The 21,267-nt window shown below is 34.6% G+C and overlaps 1 protein-coding gene across 4 annotated transcripts in view; it reads right to left on the reverse strand.

The window, feature by feature from the left end:
• Positions 1-1,849: 1,849 nt before the first annotated feature.
• The window catches only part of CPSF6 (cleavage and polyadenylation specific factor 6), a 35,558-nt gene continuing 16,140 nt past the window's right edge, over positions 1,850-21,267 (reverse strand). Inside the window, exons 4-11 of one of the 4 annotated variants that reach the window (XM_080658549.1) lie at positions 20,253-20,398; positions 19,180-19,353; positions 18,940-19,050; positions 17,987-18,491; positions 16,503-16,618; positions 15,350-15,503; positions 12,085-12,274; positions 1,850-4,878 (exon numbers count right to left, since the gene is read on the reverse strand). In XM_080658549.1, the coding sequence (XP_080514675.1) occupies positions 12,088-12,274; positions 15,350-15,503; positions 16,503-16,618; positions 17,987-18,491; positions 18,940-19,050; positions 19,180-19,353; positions 20,253-20,398 (1,393 nt within the window). In that variant the 3' untranslated portion in view covers positions 1,850-4,878; positions 12,085-12,087. Of the gene's footprint in view, positions 4,879-12,084; positions 12,278-15,349; positions 15,504-16,502; positions 16,619-17,986; positions 18,492-18,939; positions 19,051-19,179; positions 19,354-20,252; positions 20,399-21,267 lie in introns of all 4 variants that reach the window. The other 3 variants (XM_080658548.1, XM_080658551.1, XM_080658550.1) reach the window with 3 other exon arrangements.

Here is a 21,267-nt window from a genome sequence, read left to right on the forward strand (position 1 = left end):
ATTCTTCAAACCATTATACGATGGTTAACAAATTATAAATCAAGCAAAAAGAACAAACTGCAAAGTATTATCAAAACTGGTTTATTTTCAATACAAGATAAATACCATGCTTGTACTAGTGCAGTTTAAGGCCAACAATGGCCATAGAGTAAACTGCTGAACAATCACCTAAATGCTAAAGAAAGAAAAGACAGAAAGTAAACATTAAACACAAAATTGCAATTACAAACATTTTAATAAATGGAATGAACTTTCTAGTAGAAGCAAATATGGAAGTCTAGTTATCATGGACACCAAAAATATGTCATTTGATTACCTTACCTTTTGCACAGAAATCTTATTGTGTGAAGTCACCATAGAGTCTCAATAGCTAAAATTTCAAGACTTTCTTTGGCCTTCTGGTATTAGACAAATTATTTACAAACCATGATTCAGTAATTCATGGATACTGGAATATGATACAATTTTTTGTTAAGGTCTTTCCATCAAAATTGTAAAACAACTTTGTAAGGCTGTACAAGGCTGTAAACTACTTTGCTAATATACCAATGGATGAAGAGGAAGGAATAATAGACCTTTTTTTAAGGCTAAAGTCATCAATGTTATAGATGTATTCCTTAGAATACACTATTACCCCAAAAATTCCTTTCCCATTAAATACCACCTGAGTACTTCAATTTTCAACATAAAAAAATAAACATGAATCCACCATTGTATTTTAAAATAACTTACAAAATGCTGAGAAGTGTTACGTAGTAACAATGTAACAAGAAAGAAAAATCTTCAAAATGAAATGTTTAATTTCATTTATGAGTCTAATTATGAAATTAATGTAAAACATTTACAACCATGGCAGAGTTTTAGAATACTACTCACACATGGAATGGAAACTCTCTGTAGTATATACTATCTGCAGATAACATTTTAAGATTTGTGTGATTTCAATAAAATTCTACCTAATATTTTAAAAGACTCCCATTACAATTTTAATATAGCAGGAAGTTTTTAAAACATTAAAAACCATACTAGCTGCATACTCAGAGCGAATGCCAGAAACCTGAAATTTTAAAGAAACATTGGTTAAGACAAATCTAAATTAATCTGAACAGGATACAATTGCCTCAATATTTTGAATATTCATAAAAATTCATATTGCTTCTTTCTAATGCCAAGAAAGAAGAGTTTAAGAACTTCCTCCCAGAAGCCTAGACATTTTAGCACATTTTTCTATTTCAATTTAATGAAACTTTAATCCTGAATCTTCTGATTTCTCTAAATTAAAACTCTCACATTACTAACACAAGGAATGCTATATGTAAGGCCACATCTTAATAAATTTATAATTTTTGGTTAAATATTTATTTAAAAATTAGTCTAAGGCTTCTAAGAGTCAAGTTGCTAAAAAAATACACCAGTGTTTAAACTGAAAATTAATGTAAAAAAATAATAAAACAACACCACACACACTTTAAGAACAGAAAAACAGAATGCTTTGCTACAAAATCCCCACTTAATGTATTTTAGCACAAAAATGTCAGATAAGTACAATGGATAAGCGTGCAATTAAGTACATACAACTGTGGGAAACATTTACAGATGGCTATGGGATGCAAATGAACTTAATGGATTAAAATTTAAAGGGCAGGTATCTGCAAAGTGCCAAGAATTTTAATACTATATTCTTGGTAAAGAATCAGAACATAAACTTTCTCTAAAAATAACAAGCTGAACCTTAAAACACAAAATTGGGGCCATCTTATAAGATACAGAAAATGCAATAATCATTCAGGTAATAAAAACCAAAATGTCGAGAGCACTCCAACAGAAAGTCTTGTAGTAGCATCTCATTGTATAAAACAGTACATATTTATTTAATTATTGGCACATTTAAATATGTAAGGGAAAGTCTTTACCCTTCCAACAATTTCCCCCTTCACTATAAAATGTTATACAACATTCATTAAAACCTGTGTTTAAGAACTGACCTTAAACTAATTTAAAAACAAAAATGCAATGTTCTCCATAGGAGAATTAAATTAAAAAAAAAATACCTTAAGCTACAATCCATAAGTTACTTGTGAACTCCAAATTGTACTTAACTGCGTAAGAATATGCGAGGTAAAGGGAACATTAAATGGACTAAACTATGATCACCAGCCACCTCAATGTAGTCCAAATCTTGCTTATGAAAACTGACAAAATAAACTGGAATTTAAACTGAAATATCCTTTCTACAACAAATGTCCTTTAACTGAAAGCAGCACACTTCAATTCAAAGTGTTGCTTCAAGGAGCAATACCATTCAGGTGCTGTCATCACACACATAACTTTACTGACTAAAAGGAATGTGGCTGCATAGCATTAATAAATGCTATGGTTTAAAATTAAACTCACATTTGTTTTCATATCCACTGTAACTAAGAAAAAATTGAAAGGTCTCCGGACACACACTCTCTCTCTCTCTCTCTTTTTCTTTTTTTGGTGTCTATGTAAATCAACATTTCTCTCTTTGGATTGTTTTTATACATAAAAATCTTTTTTTTTTCAAATCACATCAGCCCATAGACAACAGAAGGAATATAAATAAAACAAGGATTGCAATTTTCACCTTTACAGCTGTACATTCATATGTTATCAGGTAAAACAAGACTGTGAAATTTAATTAGTCAAACCAAAAAGTTATTTTCTTCTGATGACACTTAAAAAATAATGAACTAGTAGCAAGCAATTCTAGTACACTCACACTGTCTGCAATAAGTCACACAATGAGATAAGCCATGTAGGGAGAAGAGTGACAGAATGAGCAATTAAAGGGTTCCACTGATAAAAAGTGAGAAAGTAAATGAAGGATTTAATTAGCATAAAATTTCCAGTTTCATTTCAAGTTCAAACAGCGATTTCTATGATTCCATTTTAACATTGTTCAGAGAAATGTTTATTCTCATGGATATTTACTTACCTTTTTAAGATAGCTATTAACTAATTTCCCTTGTAATAGATTTATGTCCGTACTTTGCATTAGGGCATTATAATTAAAATATAAAAAACTAGGAAATGACAAAAACGAAAAAACACCTATATACAAAACAAGAAAATCGATTTTGATACAACTCTCAAATAATGTTTAGAAAGCAAGTGCATTTCAACAAGATAAAACACTTTAAGAATTTGAGAGCAAAGAGTTCTGATAAACACCAATGATCCCATGCATAAAAACTCAACAAAATGTTTTAAAATAAAACTGGCAGTAATATGATATGAATCATTTGAAACAGTTAATTTTGAAAGAACTAGTGTGACAGCACACAGATTAAGTGAACTGCAGTGCAAATCTCAGGAGGGTTCTACAGGTGCATATGACATAATATCTAGGGTACTTAAACTTTAAGCATTGTCCTAAAATTTGGCGATACTTTTAATAAACCAATGTGTATTATCAGAAGACTTCTCAAAGATAATTGGATCTTAAAAATATTAAAAGCAATTTATAAACTGCTTAAGGATTTTCACTCAAATTTCTGTAGTGATTCAGAATAACCTTCCTATAAAATAGCTAATCAAGGTGACACTGCCTATGCTAATTTTGCAATTAAGAACATATGCTAGGCAAGTGCTTATACTGTGGGCCTTTATGTAAGGCAGGTTTGGAAAAAAAAATCTTTGATTAACTAAGTAACTCTAGCATAAATCAATAGGTTGCATAAAAATACACAGACTTCTTTAACTATGGAGATAGATAGGGTATACCTATAATCTCCCATTACACACACGGGAGAATACAACCTGATGTTAATAAACATTACACCCTTCAGAAATCTATATAGTAACCAGAAAATAAAACTAAGGCTCTCTTTACTCAAATTTGTCTGCTGCATGACTGTATTTACACTGCCCATGGCTTCAAAAATTAACCATAAGCACTATCAATATAAAACCACAAGTAATTGCCGCATCAAATAGAAATTGTCAAAATATTTCTTCAATGCCAGAAGTTTACAATTAAGCATTTCAGTACATTTGTGTTGTGACTAAGCTGCATTACTGTAGCAAATAATGCATGGATTTTAACTAAAATGTTAAAACCACAAAATTGTTTTGACCCCAACACACTGCCTGAATTGCTATGTCTGTGAAATTTCAGTTCATAGGTTTACATACCATTCAGCAAAACCACAAGCTAACTAGGTAAAAAGAGCTAGAAAAGCAGAATATAGAAATATTAAATATCCGTGTAATTACCTATCCTAATATCAAACCAAGGGCAACAGACAATTAGTATGTTTAATTCACTGAATGCAAGATTAGATCGATGCATATCCAAAAATGCTATTGCAACGCCTTTTAAGAGGACAGTATAAATGTCATAGTAACATTATCTTTAGATATTGCTAAACACAAGACTTTCCCTGAGGTGTAAACATCAAATAACTTGAACAGCTTTACACATCAGCCCCATTAAACAGTTTATTACAACACTACATCTATTGTAATCAAAGTGGTGCTGTTTACAGACATTATCATATGAACATTTTTAACAAGAACAAACTACTATAAAAACAAGCATTTACTTGACATTTGTTTCAATTGCTTGCACATTATAATGGCCAAAAAGTATATAACCAGTAATAAAGTTGCAAAGCTATAACTTTTAAATCACACAGGTTTTCCTCAAATAAAAACAGTTAAGCAACATAAAAAATAAAAGGAGAGCTACTGGTTACCATTTATGCAGATTTGCTTTATTCAGATCTATTCCTGTTCATTTTATCCATGAATCCTTACAGGTTCAGTTCAATCACAAGAAGCAAACTGCTGGACAAGCGTCATGTTTCCCTCATGAAGACTGTTTTGTCTTGGAAGGTGTTCCTCTTCCTTCAGCTGTAATGTGTCAAAATTTGTGATGTAGATTTTGCTATTCCCCATAATACACAGAAAAACGCTGGCTTAACTATACAAACACAAGTCGTGCATCTATTTCACTGTTATGTATTCTAACACAAAGTAAGAATTAATTGAAACAGTAGCTGCCTTTGTGGTGGAGAAACGTTCCCAATTTATGTGATGATTAAAACTTGAGACATTCTGATTTCATTATTTTTGGACCTTAAGTCTTATAAATTTAATGACTGAAACAGAAAAGGAAAAAATATAGCAGCTACTGTTTCTGTGACGATGGAAACATAAGTCATTTTCTAAAATATGCATACTACAAAAATAATTTTTAAATGCTTGATTTTAATGTAAATATTTTCATTCAAACACATATCAATTCTATAGAATGCATTAACAATTAAATGCGAAGTGAATATAAAATGCAATAAATTATTTTACAAATTAGTTGTATTTATTTGACAGCGTACAGGAACTTCTGCAAATGTTATCAATCAAAGGGTCCTCCATGTTACAAAATTTATGAATATATAGCTTAGTATGCACATTTAAATAAATATAACATCCATGTACAAATTTTCAGACATAATACAAATTTAAAACATTTACTTTACTTTCACTCTAATCCTCCTATATATTTAAATATCTAATGTAATAAACTAACCAAAAACAAGCTAAATAGGAATCTACAATAAATTTCATTGAAAACTCACATAAAGGAAAAAAACCAAATTTGATAAACTAAAAATTTTAAGAATACATAAATGTGCACACTTCAAGTAGAGATTCATAAAAAAGCCATTCAATTTATTTGGATAAGTGATCACTGAAACATCAGGCATTTAAAATATAAACCCCAACAGAGCACTTCAATAATAAGAGGCAAAAGAGCACAATATTTAGTGATATTTTGCCATAAGATTTTGCTCTGTAATTATGAGTACTTAATATTCTATTAAACTATAAATTTTATCTTTTATGTCCTTTCCTCTCCACTAGGCTCTAAGAATCTTAAGAGCATCAGTACACATATCATATTCACATTGCCTAGCAGTAAAAACCTAAATTGTGTAACTGCAAAAGGAAAAAGCATGTTACAATCTTGGACTTTCTGTTTTAAATAAGTTTCTATTTGCCCATGTTTTTCAAAGAGATAATTACGCCATTTCTAATGTTACCTGTTACAGTACCCTTATCTTATTGTTGATGATTCTTTTGATGGAATTATTTCATGAAAAAAAATATCTAGAAAGGCAGCTTTAATGTTTTATTTTTATTATTTGTAATGCACTTCTAAAAACTAGTATCATCACGGTATTAAAGAGACAAGGAATATAAAAAAAAAAAAACGATTACTGAAAAAGTAAAAAATCTTATTGCAAAAAAATGCTATCACCCTATATTTTTATGCTGGGAGAGATGAATCAGTAAGGGAAAAATTATTTAAGGTCACAGTGAACAAAATAAAAACACCCAATCCTTCCAAAAATCATAACATACACTGCAACTTTCTATCATTCATCACTCCAATGGAGAATTTTACTGCTTTTAATGTAGAAAATCCTGTTCGTGAAATTTTAACATACACCTTTATCTAGGACGAATGCACTCATCTTTTGCATAATTATACTTTATAGTTAGATCTTTACTATTAATAAGTTTCTCAATTTCACCATACAGACATAAAATCTGGGGGATACTCTAACAGTTTTTATTTCTATTTCTAAACACTTAACAGTTATCCATTTGGAAATACAAAATATACAATCCCAAATGAAAGCAAATTTGAAGGCAATACAACCCATTTCCAATAATCCGATTCCATATTATAGTCTCAAATTTCTATGTAGACATCTACATAAACAAAGATATCAAAAAGAAGCTTAAAAGTGACAAATACATTCAATGCTTTTGTTTTGAGAATAACATTTGGTCAAATCTTTTCATGTCAAAGTCACAATTACTTGCTTTAGCTATCAGTTATAAAATTTGAATAGAGAAGCATCTGCATTTTGAGATTAATGTAAAATTAAGTCAATAGTAAAAACTCAAATTATGAGTGTTTCTATTAGAAACTAGGCAAATTTGTTAGCATCAGTATCTTAAACCCATGGCAAATTCATCTGTCAAGTAAAAGATTCAAGTGTATATTTGATATGGCTCTTTTTGTAAGTTTTTACATTAGTATATTTAATTTAAAGAATGCTAATATGCCCTAGCTGGTTTGGCTCAGTGTATAGAGCATCGGCCTGGGGACTGAAGGGTCCCGGGTTCAATTCCAGTCAAGGGCACATTGCCTGGGTTGCGGGCTCGATCCCCAGTAGGGGGCATGCAGGAGGCAGCCAATCAATGAGTCGCTCTCATCATTGATGTTTCTATCTCTCTCCCTCTCCCTTTGTCTCTGAAATAAAAATATTTTTTTAAAAAAGAATGCTAATATAATTTTAGAGATGCACTTTTAATTAACCCAGTGCAATTAAATTCACTTTTACCTCAAAATTTTTCCTTAACGAGAGGAAGAGAAAAAAGCAGTATATAAGTTAAATCATTTTAAAAATCAAAATTCCTTCCTGCATCGACATAGATATATTACACAAAATTCTGTCTACTGTAGATGTTTTCAAAAAGTTCCCTTACTACCAAAACATTTCATATTTTTGGCTTTCTACCTTTAGAGTTAGTACTTACCTCATTTAAACTAAAGCCTTTTTATTACACTATAAAACCTTTATATGATGTTACTCTAGGCCAGTGGTCGGCAAACTCATTAGTCAACAGAGCCAATTATCAACAGTACAACGATTGAAATTTCTTTTGAGAGCCAAATTTTTTAAACTTAAACTTCTTCTAACGCCACTTCTTCAAAATAGACTCGCCCAGGCCGTGGTATTTTGTGGAAGAGCCACACTCAAGGGGCCAAAGAGCCGCATGTGGCTCACGAGCTGCAGTTTGCCGACCACTGCTCTAGGCAGTTCACTAAATAGTAGAAATGAACTTTACCACAAACAAAACTCAGCTTTGTCCTCAAAATTTCACAAAATGAGACATTTCAAAATAAGCTTATGTGATTTAGAATTCACTGTGAGAGTTAAAACATGCTACCACAGAAAGCAAATTAGTAAATTTGGATAGCATATATGGCAAACTTAGCTCTTTGTTGGTTATTAAGTTCTTGTTAAACAATGCTAACTAAATATTCATTCAAAACAATCTAATTTACAAACTAGAACAATGATAATAAATTCCACACTAAGATGGAGAGAGAGAGCAAAGTGACTCACATTGGCATGGATTTTTTTTTTTTTAAAGAGGGACACTATTTGTAAACAACCATATTCTTAAACCACAATGAGCAAAAACATACTATATATCCATTCAAGGGATTACTTCCTATCCTCCTGCACTTTTAATTAGACAGCTGGTAGTCAGACAGGTTTTACAAATAATACTAAAAGCAAAAGAAAATTAGAAGAAATGAGAACTAGCATATCCAAATGAAGCAGTAAGGATATACAGGAAACCTCAAAGAAAACACAGGGCTGGACAATACAAGGCAGACCTTAGATGACCTAAGAGTTGCAGAAATAATTTTTAAATTTCATTATCACCAGAATCATTCATCAGATAATTAAGAGAATTTTAATTTCCACATAAGCCTTAAAGTAACACTAACTCTTAAGATGAAACATCTTGCCTAGCTGGTTTGGCTCAGTGGATAGCATCAACCTGTGGACTGAAGGGTCCTGGGTTTGATTCTGGTCAAGGGTACATGCCTGGGTTGGGGGCTCGATCCCCAGTGGGGGGCGTGCAGGAGGCAGCCGATCAATGATTCTTATCATTGATGTTTCTCTCTCTCTCTCCCTCCCTTCCTCTCTGAAATCTATAAAAATATATTAGAAGAAAAAAAAAAAGATAAAACATCATCTTAACGTAAGAAACTTTTGTTTTCCCCAAATTAATGAAAAGCTATAAACTAAATAAAAAATGCAAAGTGCCCTAAATCTTATGTAGTAACAACATTAAAGGTCATGATATTTATGGCAGAAGTAATCACTCAACAAATTTAACCCATATTATTCCATACATGATGCTTAAAATTTTTTATCAAAAAATGGGTAATGATTTGAGAATATGTGAAACTCATTTATCACGGAAAGATGAATAAAGAGTATTTTTTAAAAAAATAATTTGGGCCCGATCTGTGTGGTTCAGTGGTTGAACATCGACCTATGAACCAGGAGGTCATGGTTCAATTCCGGTCAGGGCACATGCCTGGGTTACAGCCTCAATCCCCAGTAGGGGGCATGCAGGGGGCAGCCCATCAATGATTCTCTCTTATCATTGCTATTTCTATCTCTCTCTCCCTCTTCCTTCCTCTCTGAAATCAGTAAAAATATATTTTTTAAAAATAATAATAATTTGGTTTCAACTCTTCAGTACATAAAGAGAAACTGAATTCTTAACAGAAATAAGTGGAATACAACCTAAAAGAAACTATGAAAGTAAAATTATTTTTCTAAGTGTACAATCTTACAACATTGAAATGCTTTTGTTTTGCTCAGAGTGGTCTGAGAATAGGCAGAAATTACAGCATATAAAGCACAATGTATTTACATACCAAAAATTTACAATACTGATATTCTCACTGAAATATTATCTATTTGAACCTAGATATTGTATGCTTTTAGAAAAACTAATACATTTTTAAATGAGAGAATGCAATTAACATTACCAACAGTTCAAACACAAAAAATTAAAATAGGACAGACATTAACAGCTTGCCAACATCATAATGTTTCCAATTAAATTAAGAACTTGCTCTTTTAGCCATTCATCACCATTTTAATAAGAGATTACATTGTTTTATTTGTATACAGACTTTCTGACATTCACTTCAGCTTCCAAGTTACTCTTATTCCATTTAGTCAAATTTAAGATTTACCTGAAAGCTCTAAAGGACCCATATTTAAAAACTTCTAAAAAGGTCAACAGACCCTAATAAAGGTGATTAAATGTGCAGATATTATTTTTAAAAGTTTTTCACTTGATTATATTTAATCCCACTTCCCATCCCTACATCAACAATAAGTTTGGTATATAGCAACGATATATTCCAGAATAACAGAAATTTTTGCACTGGAAATGCTTATGTAAAAATATTGCTTGGATGAAGGCACATAACAATATTGCAACTCAATTTTGATTAATGTACAAACAAAACATGAAGATTCTGGTATGGTACACATCAGTGATTAAGAAAAATGTCAACAATAGTTTGCAAGTTAGCAATTCATAGTTAATGTCTGAATCTAACGAAACTCAAGGCATGATATAGTTAGGTGTACCCATTACTGGAATGTAATGTTAGTTAATTAAAAGTATTTAAAATCAACAATGAACTTTTCAAGGAGTTTACTTGGCCGACTATGCTAGTTTAAATAGAACCAGTAAGAAAACTCATTAAAAATATAACTTGTAGGACCTGTACCTTACTATAAAATGAAATTGCTGATAAGCATTCAAGTAATAAGTTGGCCACAATTCATCTTAAGCAATTGATGGAAACTGAGAATTTTTTCATAAGATGAAATAAGATCTGTTCAACCCAGGGGTATCAAAACCTGTGTCTTTTAAAATTTAATGTTTAAATTTACATGATACAAGTATTCAATTCTTACTCATCCGAAAAACATTATTTCAATAAGCCTAATTTTAAAAGTGAAAGATGTTTTGCATCATATTAAAGAAATGTTTTGAGAAGTATTTATATTAAATTCTATAATACAATACATGAAGGGCTATTTTCAAATTGAAATTTTGATAAATATAATACATATTTTGAATGCCCTAAGACTCCTGAGTCATTAAATGTCAGGGTTAGGATATTGAAATGCAAGGAAAAGTAGCAAAACTGGCCTTTTCACTTCAAAGAGCTCTTAAAACTACAAATAATGGAATAGATAATTAGGTACCATAAAAATAAGACTGACATGTTTATTTACTAAATTACCAAAAAAAAATTTATCAGTTGCTAAAACATATTAAACTGCTCTTCTATCACAAAATTATACATTGATAAAGTCTTTCATTTTGTCCGTAACAGTTTAAATACTAACAATTACCATCACTTAATTTTCAATGTTTCCCATGATTATGGGAAATAACTGTGTAAAGAGTAGTTACCTATATAGTCTAATCCGAGTATGCCACCAACATATAAAGAAAAAATATTTGTTTACAGAATAACCTTTGTGTCACATGCACAAGCATTTATAGTGCCCTCCTCCCACTTTTCACATGAATAAATGCTGTTCACAATATAAAAATAAAATTACACGGAAAATGAAGTAGAAACAGACAACTCTTACTGCTTTATGAAAAAATGTACACAAGAAAGTTTTAAAATACAGAAAAAAAAGACAATGATTATGGTTATGAATGAAACATCAAAGAAAATTATTTCACGGTTATTCTAACCTGGGATGAATAATCTGACACAATTAAAAATTCTTAACGTATCCCAAACCCATTTTAATTGAGTAAGTTTCATATCTTCTTTGCAAATTAAAAGAGTACCGTGTTTTGTTTTTTTTCTTTTAAAAACAAAAACCAGGTGCTAGGAAAAGTGTCTTTACTAAAAATTGGGTTTTTTTGTGTTTTTTTTTTTGTGTGTTTTTTTTTTAAGTAGAAAAGCTCTTTCAATGTTGAGAAACCATCCTGCATTTTAAAAGTTCTAGGGATGAATGAAGTTAGTTCCAGAAGAGAAACTGTAAAATTTACTTTTAAAAAAATTTACTTTTTAAAAGTCCAAGCACATTTTTTTATATATATGAGATAATTCCTTTTATTTTATATTTTAAGTCATATGCAAATTATGTGATTAAGAGAATTCCAATTTTTGGATTTTAGCAGTAGACAATGAGTCCTCTTGATTATTTTCTCGCTTTAAGACCCTTAACAATCTGAAAACTAAAAGTTATAACTCAGCAATACAATATTCAAAGGTAAGAGGTCAAATTTTTTACCTGTCATTACTCACCTGTCATTTGTCTCAGATGGTTCCAGAAGATTAAACTCAGAACAAGTAGTTGGACCATTTAAAATGTAGGTATATACTGTATAAACAATAGCCTCGGAGTTATAATTACTGTTAATAATGCATATACTAAATACAATAAGACAAGGAATACCCACCTTCTAACGATGACGATACTCGCGCTCTCGGTCACGCTCTCGGTCACGGTCCCTATCTCGGTCACGGTGTCTCTCTCTTTCTCTGCTTCTCTCTCTATAATAATCATCATGACGATCTCTACTGCGGGATTTATGACGCCGACTCTTTTCTCGTGATCTACTATGGTCCCTCTCTCTTGATCGTTCACGTCTTCTAAAAGAAATTACTGAATTAATGCTCTCCATAATTGTGTAACTTAAAAAGATTCTCAATATTCGGTGTTTGGGGACTCTCCCCACCTCCCCACATGGGAGTCTGTGCTGTGAGATTCTTTCCCCTTCCCCGCGTGGGAGTCTATATTTGTTCTTCAATAAATTTCCACCTTTGCTATATATAAAAAGAAATTCTGGTATTTAAAAATATCTAAGGCCAAAAAATTTTATAGGCCTAATTCAGATTTATGATATCCTGAACTATCAATGACTTACCAAGACACCTATAAGTATGAACTAGAAATTTCATTTTAAAAAATACTCACCCAAATATTAGGAACCTGGCACACATCATGTTTTATCTATTATAATTGGTAGTCTAAAATAGACATGTATTGTTCACTGAATAATAAACAGGAAGGTAAGCCCTAGCCAGTTTGGCTCAGTGAATAGAGTGTTGGCCTGCAGACTGAAGGGTCCCGGGTTTGATTCAGGTTAAGGGCAAATATCTTGATTGCAGGCTCGATCCCCAATCCTGTCAGGGCTCGTGTGGGAGGCAACCAATCCATGTGTCTCTCTCCCATCAATGTTTCTGTGTGTGTCTCTCTCCCTCCCTTCCACTCTCTCTAAAAATCAATGGGAAAATAGCCTCAGGTGAGAATTAACATAAGTAAACAAACAAACAGAAAGGTAAAAGAGAAAATTTCAAAGGACTTCTATTTCAAGCTAAAGAACATACAGAAGGTAGTTCTGTAGAAATAAAATTCATGAAATCACTCAATATACAATGGGACTTAAATATAAGAAATTACCACCTATTGCCTGGCTGGTGTGGCTCAGTGGATTGAGCATCAACCCATGCACCAAGAAGTCACCAGTTCCATTCCAGGTCAGGCACATGCCTGGGTTGCAGGTATGATCCCCAGTAAGGGGGTATGCGGGAGGCAGCCGATTGATATTTCTATCTCTTTCGCCCTCCCCCTTCCTGTCTCTAAAATCAATAAAAACATCTTTTTTTAAAAGTTAAAAAAAATTACCATTAACACAGGGTTACCTAAAACCCATACATAAATATCAATTTTACCTTTATAACTAAAAAATGTCACTCCTCTAAGAAACTTTCTAATAATATATACATGTTTGTTGGGAGGGCTCAGAAGAGTGGTGGGAAGCAAAGAAGAAAACCCACTAATTACGACCACTAGTAAAGATTGGGATACTATTCACATTGTTACTTAATGAAAAGAAATGTTCCATGGAGCACTTAAAAAAAACCAAACCACAGGTAATTTAACCAAGTATGCTGCCTAAAATACTTTTAAAAATTCTATTCTAAATTTGAAATTCATTATTAGGTGCTTACTTTGGGCTTAAAACGTTTAAAAGAAGACTCTATGAGATATGGTTTTTAGCTATGACTAATTTGCTCAGATACAAATATCCTTACACTGTGTCAAAATGTAATAATTATAAAGTAGGGGACCATGACTATGACAAGCTCTTTTTCCTTAACTTTAAGAAAAAGATTCTACCACCAGATAAGATAAATTATACAAAAGACAGATCTCAAGAGTATCATGTGAAGATTAAAGATCTACCATTAAAAAGTATGAAAAATTTCAAGGTAAGCAGTAATGCTAAAATATGGAATAACCCAATTAAAAAACTAAGAATAAATAATCCGTTAACTCCCTTATTCAAGAAACGTTTACTTAGCAACCATTCTGTATATTCATTAGAAATATTATAGTGACAGCCACTATGGAAAACAAGTATGAAGGTTCCTCAAAAAATTAATAGAGCTATCATATGACCCAGTAATGAACCCCTCTTCTGGGTACACCAAAAAAAAAAAAAAAGAAAACATTTATTTGTAAAGATATATGTACCCCTATGTTCATCGCAGCATCTTACATGGTAACCAAGACCGGAAACAACCAAGAGTCCTTGGGATGACTGGATAAAGATACAGTTCATAGATATAACAGAATACTACTCAGCCATAAGAAAGGATGAAACACTACCATTCACAACAACATGGATGGATCATGAGTATCATACTGAGCAAAATAAGCCAGAAAGAAAAGGACCATATGATTTCACTCATACATGGGACATAAAACAGAAAGCAACAAGGGAACAAACAGAAAACTCATACATAAACAACAGTATTGTGGTTACCAAAGGGTAAGAGGGTGAGGGGATTTTGAAGGTAAATGGGGTCAAATAAATAGTGATAAAAGGAGACTAGCCCTAACCGGTTTGGCTCAGTGGACAGAGCGTCAGCCTGCGGACTGCAGGGTCCCAGGTTCGATTCCGGTCAAGGGCATGTACCTTGGTTGTGGGCACATCCCCAGTAGGGGGTGTGCAGGAGGCAGCTGATCGAAGTTTCTTTCTCACCTATGTTTCTAACTCCCTATCCCTCTCCCTTCCTCTCTGTAAAAAAAAAAATCAATAAAATATTTTTTAAAAAAAGAGAGACTAGACTTTTGATGGTGAACACACAATGCAATGTGCAGATGATGTTTTATACAACTGCACACTTGAATCTATATCCCCCAAGAAATTTATCTTAAAAGAAGAAATATTGTAGTGAATAGGATGGGTAAGGCCCCTTCCACCTTTAAACATGTACAGTGAAAACAGATTATAGTAAGTACTACGAAAGAAATAACAAAACCTGACAAAATGTCTGGGAGAAGACTCCTGCTATAAGTTAGACTGAGTTGAGGCATGAAAAACATAAGCCATGCCCGGGCCAGTGTGGCTCAGTTGGATGAGCAGCATCCCATTCAATTCCTGATCAGGGCATGTGCCCGGGTTGCAGGCTCGATCCCCAGTAGGGGACATGCAGGAAGCAGGCAGCCCATGGATGTCTCTCGCTCTCTCTCTTTCCCTCTTGGATCAATAAAAATATTTTTTCAGGAAAAGGGCTCCTAACAGAAAGAATATCAAGTACAAAAACAGTGAGATGATCAAGTGTAAGTATAATCAAAGTCCTATTTTAAAGTCCCGAACGTATTTTTTCCATTTGTAAGTAGGTTTGAATAGAAATGAGACAGGAAAGTTTTACCTTGATCCAGAACCATAAGACTTGGATTCAATTCCATGAAGGCAATCTTGCAAAGAGCTAATAAGAACTTTGCAACGATCATCAGCAGATACTTTGGATTGTTTAATTAAAGAAATTGCAGTTACCAATGTCTCAATTGCACTCCCATAATCACCTGTGAGGGGAAGAAAAGGGGTTGAAGTCAAATAAATTTTATTTTCAAAATACCACCAAACCACCTCTGCAGTAAGAGCATAAAGCATTTTACACAAGGAGTGAACTTTAAAATGACCACAGAAGATTTCTTAGTGTTTTTTTTTTTTTTAGTATTTCACCATTTGCAAAAGGCTTTTCTGTGCATAAAATTAGCAGTATATTATTATATCTACATGAAGCACGTTACCATTTTGTAAATATGACTAGAGGCCCGGTGCATGAAAATTCATGCACTGGAAGGGGGAGTGTCCCTCAGCCCGGCCTGCCCCCTCTCACAGTCTGGGAGCCCTCAGGGGCGGGAGGCGACCTGGTGATCAAGGGAAGGTGACGGACGCCCCATCACATCTCTGCTGCTGCCACTGCCAGCAGCGCAAGCCTCGGCCAGCCCTGGTTACCTGAGCCTCCGATGGCCCTGGGAGGCTGGGCAGCCGCCATCCGCCTCAGGCCAGCCCTGGGCGGCTGGGGGGCTGAGGGACTCTGGAGGCAGGCGTGCGGAGCGGCTGGACCTGCCTGGGGGCAAGCCCAGCCTTGCTGTGCGCCTGTTACCCCAGCGGGACTGAGGGGACTGAGTGATGTCATCTTGTGGTTGTGTGCGCCGCCATCTTCGAGGGCATGGCAATTAGCACATTCCCTACTTACTGGCTGTGGGTGCTGCCATCTTTGAGGGTGGGACAGTCAATTAGCATATTCCCTCCTAATTCCCTCTTTATTAGATAGGATAATAAATGAGTAGCCCTAAGATGCCTCAGTCATTAAATGTGAGGGTTACGATTTAACCCTACATCTAAAAATTTTAAATTAGGGGCTTTTCCATTACACTGTGACACACAGCTTTCTTCAATACCTTTTAAATAAAGGACAGACAATGATTTGAGAATATATAAATAACTACTATATATAAACAATCATTCTTAATAACATAAATAAGAAGCATTAATACAGAAAGAAATACACAAACCAGCGCTGGCATCAGACACGGCTCTTGAAATAGCACTGCTTGAGATTGCCCTATTTCTATTCATGATTTCTTCAAACTCAGCTTCACTCAGTGGAGTTCTTGCTGTATCCATTTCCCTATAAAATCAGAACAAACCTCAACTCATACACAACAGATTTCTAACTTAGTCTTAACTATGTATAAAGCAATTTATGTTGGTTGTTTTTGACAAGTGCCTTAGAGCTAGTATTTATTTTCCAAATTGAAGCATGCTATTTTCTCCTACTAAGAAAGCAAATCTAATAAGCAAAATTATCTAATATCACAATCTTACAGATGAAATCAAGTAGCAGCTTAGAAATCTTGTCTTTCTGGAGGCCAGAAATGATATATTTAAGTATCTACAATATAACAATTTTCATTCTCACAGAAACAGGTAAGAAATTTTTTGATGCATACAAACACAAAATGTTGAGTGCACAAAATATAGCCTACACAATCAGGGACAGGAATTCGGTTTCATTACGTTTAGATACTCCAGGCAGAGGGTCCAACTCACAACTGAAGGATAATAAATGTCTGATTAATAGAATTTCAGGAGAGACAAGACCATAGACTATGCTGTTTGCCACTAAATCCTAGAAAAGTATCTGGAAAATAAAAGATACTCAGTAAGTGCAAATATTCGTTAAAAAAAAATGAGTAAAATGCCAAGATTTTCTAAAGCTGCTTGACAACTTTGAAAATTGTACATGTAGCCCTAGCCAGTGTTGGCTGTTAGCTGAGCATTGTCCCAAGCACTGAGAGGTCACCATTTCAATTCCGGTCAGGGCACATGCCCGAGTTGCGGGCTCGATCCCCACTAAGGGGTGTGCAGGAGGCAGCCGATTGATGTGAGTGATGTTTCTCTTTCATCAATGTGTCTCTCTCTCTCTCTCTCTCTCTCTCTCTCTCTCTCTCTCTCTCTCTCTCTCTCCCTACTTCTCTCTCAAAAAAAAAAAAAAAAATCAATAAAAACATATTTAAAAAAATATATATGGCCATAGCTGGTTTGGCTCAGGATAGAGCGTCGGCCTGCAGACTGAAGGGTCCCGGATTCGATTCCAGTCAAGGACACATGCCTGGGTTGAGGGCTCAATCCCCAGTAGGGACGGTGTGCAGGAGGCAGCCTATCAATGAGTCTTTCTCATCATTGATGTTTCCCTCTCCCTTCCTCTCTGAAATATATATATATGAAGGAAATGAATCTCCAGGGATTTAGTGACCTGTCCTAAATCCCATGGCTATGCAAGTAGCAGAGCTGGATTATTCCCAACCCTGTTCTGTGTATCTTTTTACCATACCATACCTTACTGCCTTTTCTAATGAGAAGAGAAAATAACACAGAAAATTAAGTATTTGGGGAAAGGCAATAACGTTTGCATTTTAAAAACTTCAATGTTGGAACACAGAATATCTTTTACCAAATATACCAGGTCTACATTCAAAGATACATACTAACTTACCTTCCAGGAGGCCCATAGTCACCCCTATCATATGGCGGAGGTCGGCCATATGGATCTGTTGGTGGTGGACCCCGACTATCTGATGTAGGCATGCCGCTGTTAGTTGGTGGAGGAAAGAAAGCTGGGTTCACATGTGGAGCTGGCGGTGGGGCACCTGGAGGTGGTCCAGGAAGATGCGGAGGAGGAGCAAGTGTAAGGGGTGGCCCAAGAGGACCAGGTGGACGAGGTGGAAAGGGGCCTGGAGGTGGAGGTGGTCCCTGTTGTGGAGGTGGTGGACCAGGAGGGGGGCCGTAGCCTGGAACTGGAGGTGGAGGACCAGGAGGAAGCGGACCCAAAGGAGGCTGCCCAAAAGGTTGTCCAGGAAAAAGAACTGGCGGTGGAGGGCGATCTCCTCGATTAGGAGGCCCAGCTAAAGGAGGAGGCAGAACCTGACCAGGTGGAGGTGGACCTGGTGGACCAGGCGGGCCTGGAGGACCTAAGGGTGGACGTGGTGGAGTCTGTCCAGCTATAGAATAAAGGGGAGAGAGAGAGAGAGAAAGAAAAGACACACTTCAATAAAGTATTTTAATCTTCATGCCAAGATTATACTTTTAAAGCATAACTCATAGACCAAGATTCTTTCTTGTTAAATAAAACCCTTATGGTAAATGCTATACTAACAACTACAAAGATAAAGTATATCCTTCCAAATTTAACTTCCTCAATTTATGCTTAAGAAAAATTATTGAAACAAAAACTTTACTAAAGACAATTATACTTAGCGATAGTTTCCATCTTTCAGCATACACACATTTCTTACAGTGAAATCACCCACCTTATATTCTACTCTGATGCCAAGCTAGAAAGTGAAACAAGGAAAAATTGTCTTGAAAGAATTTTTTAAGAGGTAAGAAAATAAGACGGATGTAAATATTCTATATATAAGTCAAGCAAGTTTGGAGAAAAATAAAGACCTTTTAGGCCAAAAATGGGTATTTCCTCTATGCTGTGCCCCATATGCCATGGAATCCTAGTTTCCAGGAACAAAGGCCGAGTTCCTTTAACAAGATGCTTGATCAAATTTCCTGGATTCCAAAAATAGCATAACAAGGAGAGTAAGTCACATCAATAATGCATTACTTGAAAAGAGAGAAAAGGAAAAGAGGTATTAGATAGACACATTTTATCCATGGTAATTTTTTTAAAAATTTTACCTGGAAAAGGTGGGGGTGGACCTCCTGGTCCTGCTGGCCCAGGAAATCTGTCCCCACCGGGAACAGCCCCTGGGAAACGGCCCCGTCCTCTACCACCTTGTGGAAATGCTGCACGTGAACTGCCTCCTGGAGGACCAGCTTTACCTTCCCCAGACATTTGTCCTGATTGTGTAGCTGCAAATATCCAAATACTCATAAATAGCACTTATTAAAATAGTTCTCTGAAATGTAACCATTATTATTAGAAACAACCACAATTCAAACATCATTTATACTATACATTAACTTGCAGATGCCGTGGGCCTTTCCAAACTATGTGAGAAGTATTGATTAGGAAAACATTCACATTTATGTTCTTTTGAAGTCTCAAAATATCCAGGCACATATGTATTTCCAATGAATAAATATGAGTTACTTTCAAAATACAGTACTCTCTGCAGCAGCCAAGACCAAATTCTCCAATAGAAATCTGAATTTCATTAAGCATAAATCATTTAAATTTTGTAACATACTCTTGTTAAGCCTTAAGTGCTAAAACATTAAAAAAATACCAACCACTTGAATTTCTGCTTAATACATAATCATCATCTTATTTCTTTAAGTGATAGCAATCGTAAGTGGGCAATGGCAAATCTTTTCTATAGTCACTTTACCAAGTGGTGAAAGGTCTTGGTGCCAAGCAGAAATCAACGAATATTTTCTGGTTATCAGTGGTTTCTCCACCACCATAACACACATCCACATAAGTTTCCTTCAATCTAAGGATTAGAATGTAGTTTCTTCCTTTCTCTAGGATGGGAATGACAGGACAAGAATGGCAGGGCTACAGAACTTGCACACTGTTGAATAATATTGGGTTTGTGACACCTAGAGAAAAATGCGAGTAGGTTTCCAGCATACAGGATCACAGTCATAAGCAGTAATTAAATCAAATGCAAAGTATGGACTTTCTAAAATGGATTCTCCAACAAACTAAATATTAAGGTGACTTTTCTAGTATAATATATAATAAATGCTAGCAACATTGATTAAAATACACATCTTTTAATAAAAGCCTCAGAGGAATTGCTTACTTTTCCTGGACTGCATTTCAAATTGACTCAGGAACTGTTTATTGCATGGAGTTACAACAGGATTCTGACCATGAAGTTCTCTTTTAGGCAACAGATCCATTAACTTTTTTGAGGATGCTTCAGATCCAACACCAACAAGGGCAAACCTAAAAGATGTTTAAGGGGATGGAAATAGAAAGTGAGTAAAGATTAATAATGTTACTATTATTAAAAAGAAAATAGCCTAAATTCCATTTTATCTAAGAAAACAAAATACTTCTTAAATTAAAACTATGCAAGTTCATACTTTCATCTTTAACTTTTTAAATAACATAATACAATTCACTCATTTAGTGTACAGTTCAATGATTTTTAGCACATTCCCAGTTTTTCAACCATCAACACAATCAGTTTTAAAACATTTCACCACACCAACATAAAACCTCATACCCATTTCCTCTCATCCCCCAACCCTAAGCAACCACTAATCCACTTTGACTTTATGGATTTGCCTATTTTGGACATTTCATATAAATGGAATCATACAATATGTAGTCCTTTGTGACTGGCTTCCTTAGCATGTTTTCAAGGTTTATGCATGCTCTAGTATGTGCTGTACTAAATTTCTTTTTATGGCTGAATAATATTCCATATATGGATACTACACATTTAAAAAATCCATTCATTGATGGACATTTGAGTTGTTCCCACTTTTTGGTTATTATGAATAATGCCACTACGAAAAGATGCTCAACATCATTAACTATCAGGGAAATGTAAATCAAAACCACAGTAGGATACCGTTTCACACCCACTAGGGTAGCTTCTTGTTTTAAAATATATTTTTATTGCCAAAACCGGTTTGGCTCAGTGGATAGAGCGTCAGCCTGCGGACTGAAGGGTCCCAGGTTCGATTCCGGTCAAGGGCACGTAACTTGGTTGCGGGCACATCCCCAGTAGGAGGTGTGCAAGAGGCAGCTGATCGATGTTTCTCTCTCATCGATGTTTCTAGCTCTCTATCCCTCTTCCTTCCTCT

This window comes from Plecotus auritus (assembly GCF_963455305.1).
Source record: "Plecotus auritus genome assembly, chromosome: 3".
Classification (NCBI taxonomy): domain Eukaryota; kingdom Metazoa; phylum Chordata; class Mammalia; order Chiroptera; family Vespertilionidae; genus Plecotus; species Plecotus auritus.